Raw genomic sequence first — 9,106 nt, forward strand, 5'->3', positions numbered from 1 at the left:
GGAGGGCCGGGGGGGGGGGGGGGCAGCACTTCCTCTGTACAAGATGGGCTTTGCTGGAAACAAACCCATGTCTGGGGAGAGCTTTGGGAACATCCCAGTTTTAAAAAGCCAAAGTTTTTCTCCAGCTCCTCCATTTGGGAATTACGGACTCTGTTTCAGGCTTAAGCAGGTAACTTGCCAAACAGATCTCATTAGCTCCACTGAAGAATCAAATTTAACACAGCTAAGTTCTGCTTTCCTCAATATTTCTACTAATAATGTTAACTTTTGAGGGCCTTCCTGTCTGTCAGTCACCTGTTTAGATCTTGTTTTCGTTTTACTAGACACTGCTTGTACATTTTCAGGGACCCATTTTTTCCTAGAAGTTTTCTTCCCCTTAATCTAATTTCCTTTCCCCCCCTGCTAGTCTCCCCAACATATCCTTTCCTCTTCATAGTGCAGAGTCATTGCCTTCTGCTTGGCTGGGTAGAATTTTTTCACCCTCAGAGACCAACTGTGGCCCCCAGCAGCCACAAGAGTGTCTCCAGCCAGGTTGCTAAGGTCTTTGTGGCTGTGATTTGGTATCGTTGATGGCACCTTCCATGCAAAGCAGTGGCCTGAATGGGAAAAAGGAAGAACCAGCCTGACTCTCAGCAGGCATCTCAGGATGGGAGAAGCTTTCAGTGTGGGGTCAGTGTGACGGGAACGTCTTACATGACAAGTACACGCACACTGAAGTGCAGAGCTGCTGGACCCACACCTCGTGGCGCAGAGGCAAGGGTTCATCAGATGGCATAGCAGGATCTGTGTGCTACATACCGCAGACTTTCTCCATAGGCCAGGCAATGAGCAGTTAGAAGGGTACCAGGTTGACAAAAATGCTTTTGTGCAAATCTTGTCATGGTAATTAATCCATATATTAATAGCCTTTCATGTTAGTATGCAGGGAAGTGGTATGCCCTGGCCAAGAAGGATCCAGAAGGCCTTTTCCTTCAGGACAACATCTCTGCTGAATACACCGTGGAGGAAGACGGCACTATGACAGCATCTTCCAAAGGCCGAGTGAAGCTTTTTGGGTGAGCTCTCTTGAAATCCAGCTCTAGCTGCTGCCATGAGGTAATAGAAGAGGGGCACATGGATGGTGATCTATCCTGGGCACACAACACAATCAGGTTTTCTTCATCAAAAAGGGAAGCTCAATCAAGGTAATATATTAGAAGCCAGAGATCAGACACTTTTGGGTCCCAGGCTACTTCTCAGCCTGGCTCTGGTCTGGGTCCATCACAAAACTACTGCATAAGTCAATTATAAAGTCAAACCTTGAACAATGGAGTGGTTAGGTAAATGAATTGCAACTAAATGAGAGGAGCTAGCAAAGCCTGTGGGGCTGCGAGGACAGGACAGCTCTCATTTCACTGAGAGGGTCAGGGAAAGGAGAGGCTTGTAAGTGAGCATTACTTTCACAGATCTTTCAACACAGTGTTGCATGGGCTTCTGAGGAAAACATGAAGTTAACTCTTGGATGCCGTTGTGATGCCTGAATAGACGGAAGGAAGCTCAAGAGTTTTGCCTGTTGGTCATGGTTACTATAAGGAATTACAGTATGTAAAGGGATTAAATAGCTTTCTGGGTGTAGAAAAGAAAATCTAGGGCTTCCAGTAGGCTAGCACTACCAAAACCTGCCTAACTGCATGAATAATAGAGTACAGCTGGTGGCTATGAACCTTATAAGTCTTCACAGCACTGCACTCCACAATATTTTGGGATGGGGCAAATGAAGCTTTGCAGGCATGCCACGCAGTGTGGGCGGCAAGATTCCTGAAAGGACTCTTCAGAAACCAAGTGGGGTCTCAAGGCCGCCAGGAATTTATTTCTGCAGTGGCAGGGTAAAGGGGAAGCACAGCCTGTGCAAGGAAGGGAATGAAGACCCTTCCACTGTTTCTCAAATCCAAGTAATGCCTGACAAAGTGTGCTAAGATGCAGGTGGTATCCAAAGCAAACATGCCAACCGGAGAAGGGCATTAGAAGAAACTGATGATGAAGACCGGCTGTCAGGCACTTACAGGGTTCCCAAAGCCTGTGTGAAGACCTTTAAGTAGCTTGGACAGCAGAGTGGGTCCGATTATTTCTGTGCTTCTAACAGACGTCCCTGTGCCAATAGAACTAGGAAGTGTTAGAGAGAGGAGAGCCAATTCCCTGTCTCTGCTTGGGGACACGGCAAATGAGCCCAAATGAGCCCAAATGCAGGTCAGCTCACTCTGCAAACTGCTCTAGCAGGGAGCCAAGAAACAATGTCCATCATATTGCTTGGTGGCTGTCTGCTCATATGGAAATGGATGGTAAAAAGCCTGCTGAGCTGAAGGAGGGTCAGGGCACTGCCCCAGCTGCAGCAGAGTTGCATAGCAGAGGTGGGGACCAGACAGCAGCAATGCATTGTCAGTGATGGGGGGCTGTCACATATTTGCGTTACTTAATGACAAACAGTGATTTTGCACTAAAAAGGGCCATGCCCATGCCTGAGGCAGTTGTGCTGAGTTCTTGCCTGAGTCCCGAGTGAGAGACACACATTTGAAGCTCACATGCTGCAGGGTTTTACCTTCAGTCTCATGGATCTCATTGCAGGTTCTGGGTGATCTGTGCTGACATGGCTGCTCAGTATACAGTACCTGACCCAACCACTCCAGCAAAAATGTACATGACCTACCAGGGCCTGGCCAGCTACCTCTCCAGCGGTGGTGAGTGAACTTCTCCAGCCCCTGGTACTGCTTGATAGCTTACAGCTGCCCAGATTTGTGTGTTTCAGTATATCTGCAGGATAAACATTTGAGCTCAGATTGCTCTAAGTGGAAACAAAGCATCCTTTGTTGGGGGGATGCTTTATCCAAGCAGTGCTTTTTATCTCCATGGAAGGGGCAGGATCCGGAGACTCTGCAGAGACCCCACCTACACACCATATATATTAACAAGGAGGATGCAGCTTAGAGGCAATGGGCCACACAAACAGATTTTGTGCAGCCAAGTGGGGTGCCGAACCTAGGGAAGCAATACTTCCTAGGCCTCACAGTGGGCATTCTAAAGGTGCTGAGGGTCAGTTGTCCTTGTACTCCTCATAGCTAATGGGAGGTGACACATGGACCAACACCTGCACTCCAGCAGCAAGGCGCAGTTCTCCTCCAACAGACACAGCCAGACTCAACAAAATGGAGTTGTTAACTGAAGTCCCCCTTGCAGAAACTGCTCATGCCAAACCTCAGTTATGCTCTCTGTGCAGCCCATACTTTGTGCCAGTCTCCCATAGCTGTGAGACTTCAGCTATGGAAGTTAGGCAGGACTTGCCCTGCTAATGCCTAAGAAAGAAGTACGTTCACTTAGTACTGGCAGATAAGCTACACCAAAATGCACTTAGTTGAGCAAGGCTGGAAAACAGGAGGCATGTTTTGCTGAGGTGTCTTGGATAGGAAATACAATATGTATGGCCCAAACTTAATCTGTATGCCCCACCGCTCCATGCTTGAGCAAGAAAAGTAAAGCAATTTTTTTCATTAAAAACCTGGAAAATCCTAGACCTCCCAATACTTCCAGCTTAAGAAACCAAGGTGAAAATGCACTGAGCATCATGAGGAACAACACGGTCTCAAGATGCCCTGTGCTTGTCCCAGTTCTTCACTTCACGGTGTGGAGATAAGCTGGATGTGGGAGGTGACTTTAGATCCTTTGGGAAGCTATCCCTGCCATGTGCCTGAAGTGAGGCGTCTCCCTGCGGGATGACTAGGTCCAACTCTGCTGTTTTGCCCACCGTGACAAACACATGTATTCTGATGTTTCAGGGGACAACTACTGGGTGATTGACACTGACTACGATAACTATGCCATTACCTATGCCTGCCGCAGTCTGAAGGAGGACGGCTCCTGTGATGATGGCTACTCCCTGATCTTCTCACGCAATCCCCGTGGCCTCCCCCCAGCCATTCAGCGCATTGTGCGTCAGAAGCAGGAAGAAATCTGCATGTCTGGCCAGTTCCAGCCCGTGCTCCAGTCAGGTACTTCAGACTAACCAGCAAACTCAATGAAATGGCTGCGCCGGCAGCTTGTAGAGTAGGTGACCGCATTTGCTGTAAATGCAACAGAACTGTAGCAAACAAAGGTGTACTCTTTTAGCAACTTTTAAAAAATGTTATATCTAATAATAGCTGCAAAGGGAAGTCCATGCAAAGGAGAGAGCCTGTTACAGGGCGGTTTCTGCAGCGTTAATTTTGCCCTGACAGGAATCCTGTGTGCTGAAATTGGCACACAACCAGAACATCGCCTTTGTAACTCTAGTAGATAGGATAGGGATGGGTGTAACAACCTGGTGTTTCCACACTTGGAAATGCCTGTCTTGGCTACCTGGATAAAAGCATCTTACCTTAGGTCTGCGCACTGTCCTCCAGGAAAGGAGGAGAAGCTGCCTCCAGGAAGGAACACCCTCACTCTTCTTAGCTCCACCATGATTTGGTCCTGGGCGGTCTGAGTAGCAGAGACGAGGGGCTCTGAGCAGCAGTTCTGACTGAGCCTGCTGGCAGTGAGAATCAGCAGTTGTGCCACATGCATACAAACAGAGCATGTCTAAAGCCCATTTTGAGAGAACTGGAGGCATGGGAGCTGATCTTCTAGCTCATATGCTGTCCATGAGGTAGGCAGGTAATTTTTTAGGGCTATGCCAGAGGCAGAAATTCCTCTTTGTTGGCAGCTGAGTGACCACAGCCTCCACATGCACACTGCCTTGCGAGGAGACTGTCCCTTTACTAAGCCAGGCATGAGGACCTGGATTGGGGGACTGCCACAGTAACACACATGTTCTGTGCTGCTGGACAAGAAATGGCAGCTAAACCCTTCTGAACAGCACATCATTGTGTGAACCAGTCCTCCACTACTGAGCAGGTGCTGGCATCATCCAAGGTTGTGGGACTGGTATGGACATAACCCTGCCCCATGCCCCTCCATATTGCTTACTGTAGCAGAAGGAGGGTAGTTTGTTTGTGGGCACATACCTGGGTGCTCTCGTAAGCTGAAAACTCATGGCTATCTGGGATTAGCAAAGGCTGCGCAAGTGCAAACAGCAACTTTTGCACCACCCCCATCTTAATCTTGTACTGTGATTCAGAATTACCCTAGGAAGGCAGTAGTGACAGCTTCATTGAAGACTAAAAGGCTGTTAAAGCATTTTGCAAATTTACTTACAAGGACTAAAGTTTATTTTTCTTTCTTTCCAGGGGCCTGCTAAAAGTACACTTCTGATCTACCCTTAAGCACAGAAACCAGACCTCTCGGTCTTGAAGTTGACACTCAGCTAATAAAAAAAGAAAATGATAGTATGGACTAGTGTGTTTTTCCTGAAAAACACATGAAAATGTTGGAGTTTTTGTAAACTGTGTGCAATACAGTATTGATACTTGCATTTTCAAGGGAATACCTGATGTGGCATTTGTCAATAAATGTTTTTAAAAAAAACACCTCTAGAACTGCTTTTTGTTACCTGCTGTCCTATTGGGGAGCAAAGAGTGAGGCTGCTCACTGAGGGGACATGAGACGGCTGCCAAGGGTGGCCCCAGCAAAGGCAGGGCAGTGTCCCTCCCCAGCACCAAGCAGGGGGAGCAGGGCAGGGGTGGTGACAGGGACAGGTCCTCCAACAGTGCTGATTGATTGTCAGACAAATGCATGGTGACCATGCGGGTGTGGGGTTCACCTGGGAAGTTGAGCCAGCGAGCGAGGGCAGCAGGACACAGGCATGCCTGCAAGGTGGCTCTGGCCAGAAACAGAACAGGAGAGTGGGTCAGAGGCAGAGCTACCAAGGCTCCCAAGCTTGGCTTGGCTGAGCTGAAGATGGTACGTGGACCATGGGCAAGGGGTATGCAGGTGGAAGTCCCAGGTGAGGCTGCGCAAAGCAATAAAGGCTTGTGGGTGCCTGCAGGGTCCTGGCATACACAATGTACTTCTCCCACCAATATTTCTGTTTAAATTCTGAAGCTAAGAAATCCTCTTGAACAACAACTTTGAGATGAGGCTGATAGTGTGATCCTTGCTGCCTGGTAATATCTTACGGTTCTTTCTGGTACATCTGAATACTCAAAAGTCTGCACAGAGTATTTCTAACTAGCTTCTGAATCACAAATGCAATAAAGCAGATGTTCCTTTCAATAACACTGGGACATTGCTTTAAATAAGCAGTTACTTGCATTTCTAATGGCATAAGCAGTAATTTACTTCCCAACGCCTTCATAATCCAGCCTCCAGTATCTGAGAGGTATAAAACTGAAAGATACAGAACCGACAGGTTTCATGGCCATGAATTTCATACATCAAGGGAACCAAAAGAATAGTATGTAGACAACTCCATGCAGAAAAAGGGTAACCCAAGTCAGCTTTCTTGACATATATTTCCCGCTGCACTTAGTAAAATCACATTCACTTTGGATGTTTCCTATGAATAAAACTACCAGTCCAGAACACCCCCAGCACCCTGCTGATCCCTGCGGTTTGCCAGCAACACAAATTTTTACAGGTCATGATTACCAAGCATAGAGGGAAGACTAAGATGAATAGCCCCCGCTCCTCAGGCTTTCAAAAGGTATGTGGCACAAGGCTGATATTGAGCGAAGACCTTCAGAGCACTACACTATAAAACAGCTTCTGCAAGATGCTTGCACAATCATCTTATCTAGTGGAACAAGGTTGGTATCGAGTGAACACCTTCAGAGCACTACACTATAAAACAGCTTCTGCAAGATGCTTGCACAATCTTATCTACAGTAGCCAATGATTATCTGCTGCATCTGTTGGAAGGAGCATAAAAACCACTGACTAAAAACCCTTCTCCAAGGCCAGAGACATGAACCCAGGGATGCAGGGAAGACTCTCAAGCTTGTATTTCTCAGGATTTCCAGGCGCGACTCCTAAGGCTCTCAGCCAGCATCGAATAAAAGTGTTCCTTGCTCTTCTGGTCTATGGAAATCTACCCTGACAGGGAACAAGATGATGAACTACCGTCTAAACCTAAGGACAAAATGAGAAGAGCAGCAGCAGGCAATGCAAACAAAAAAACCCATATAGATAGAGGCTATTGAGTGTTGAAAAAATATCAGCCTTTTGTGCTGGACTAAGTGCAAGGTCAGTGCATTGACTGAATGTTCACCACTTGCCCCCCCTCTCCCATGAGGAAGTACTGGGGTGGAGATCTGTGAACTTAGGACTTGAATCACAAGTGATTAGACAATGCTAACCCTTAGCTGAAGGAGCCTGGCCTTTGACCAGGACATTCAGACTAATAATTCAGTCCTAGAGAAGTGGGGTTTTTAATGTCTACAGTTGTAATAACTGTATGACCAGAGCAGATGGGAGTTCCGGCAGGAAGGATCTATACATAGGACCAAGTGCATCCTTATTGTGCTTGCTATAGTCTGTTCAGATGAGTTAGGCAGTGAAATCCCTTCTCAGCCACACAAGGTTGTGCCTCCAGGTTCATAGGAAGAGAGTGGTGATTCTGGGAGAATACACCATGGAGTTATACGTGCGCCAGGAATATGCCTTCTTCTTGCAGGAACACACTCCCATTAGGACCGCATGCAGGTCCTCATCATATGATCTGCTGAGTTAATAAACAGATGGGAGTTAGCTCATAGCCATTTCTCTCCCCTGACTGCAAGAATGTGAAAGACAAGGCAGGACAGAGCAGGCAGCTATGAGTGTATTCTGATCTGATTTACACTTCTCCTGCTATTCCATTGAGTTCAACATAAAACATCTAGGGTATGTCTACAGGCAGATCCACTTCTGTCTCCCGTTTGAGCTGGCTGATGAGAACCAGACTATTATTCCTGGTTTAAAGTGTGTGTATAGGTCCCAAGTCGTAATTTCTGTCCTGCACAAATTTTCCACTAACAAGAGAGAAGAAAAAGCTGTTTACGAATGAAAGGGACTATTGTTTTGTCCTCAGAGGGTCTTTTAGTGCTATCAGAAAGGCTGCAACTGTGCAACAGCAGGAGGAACCCTGCAAGGGTATTGTCCTTCACACACCAGTGAACCTCCTCCCAGCAAGGACACTGCAAGTCCTGAGATCTGATGCTACGATATAATGTTGAGTGAGACCAGTTTTCCCTGGGCTGTGCTAACTGAAGCAATCCATGCATTTAAGTTCCTACTTCAGCCCTGAAATTTCTAATGGTCACACTCCCTTCATGCTTCATTTTTATGTAGCATTGGAACTCGCACCAATCAAGCTGTTTTATACCTCAAGAACAGGCTTTACTTCCCAAGATTAAGTTGACACAAGTTTTGAGCAGTTTCCAGAAGAAAATGATGAGATCCTGTTTTTACAGGGTTGATGTGAAAGATTAAAAACTGATTTTATTGAGTGGCACAAAAGATGCTAACAAATGCAGTATATACACAATTGCACAATAGAAAACACTTCTTTGAAAGGTTTTTCCCTAGCATTCATTTTAACAAACAGCTGCAAAACTGCTACATAGCCTCAGAAGCTTTTGCTTGAAGAGCAGGCAAACAATCTCATCTTGCAGTTACATTTTCCTATTTGGATTTATGGCAAGCAAGAGACATACCTGAGTGCTCTGCAGTCTTGCTTTGGTTCTGATGCTACAGAACTACTCAGCACCTGCTACTCCCCCTTAGCACTATGCACATCTGGCACTTCTGAAAACTGAAACTGTGAGGGGGGATGATCACTGCCTGGTAACAGAGGAGATAGTAGAGTGAAACATGTAATTTTGGAAGCCTTATCAGACAGAGTCACTGACAGATGGTTACAGAAAACTCCAGTTTTAAGTATTAAATAGCATTTTTCTGCAGATATTAAATTATAAAAAAGACAAGGGCAGCTCAGAACTACAATAATTTGTTGGAAATAAGTTCAAGTCTGGAAATATCAAATTATCTTCTCTGCTGCAGTTGTTTAGACTTGCTCATTGCTTAAAGAAATCAGTTTATACCAAAGCAGCAAAGAAGAAGTAAAAAAAAAAGTCTTGCTCAATATTCACAACTTATTTCTGAACAGACAGTGCACCATTTTTGGTTAGCTCTGTTTTCCATGCATATTTGTCCCTGCCAGGAAAATATCTGAAAAAGCACTCTG

General features: G+C 46.1%; 1 protein-coding gene across 1 annotated transcript in view; it reads left to right on the plus strand.

Annotated features, from left to right (window-relative positions):
* Positions 1–5,467, plus strand: part of LOC104169475 (purpurin) — a 7,124-nt gene extending 1,657 nt beyond the window's left edge. Inside the window, exons 3-6 of the mRNA XM_009710400.1 lie at positions 919–1,055; positions 2,602–2,714; positions 3,807–4,019; positions 5,232–5,467. Of these exons, the coding sequence (XP_009708702.1) occupies positions 919–1,055; positions 2,602–2,714; positions 3,807–4,019; positions 5,232–5,242 (474 nt within the window). The 3' untranslated portion in view covers positions 5,243–5,467. The remainder of the gene's footprint in view (positions 1–918; positions 1,056–2,601; positions 2,715–3,806; positions 4,020–5,231) is intronic.
* The last annotated feature ends 3,639 nt before the right edge of the window (positions 5,468–9,106 follow it).

This window comes from Cariama cristata, unplaced genomic scaffold (assembly GCF_000690535.1).
Source record: "Cariama cristata isolate BGI_N322 unplaced genomic scaffold, ASM69053v1 scaffold21251, whole genome shotgun sequence".
NCBI classification, from domain to species: domain Eukaryota; kingdom Metazoa; phylum Chordata; class Aves; order Cariamiformes; family Cariamidae; genus Cariama; species Cariama cristata.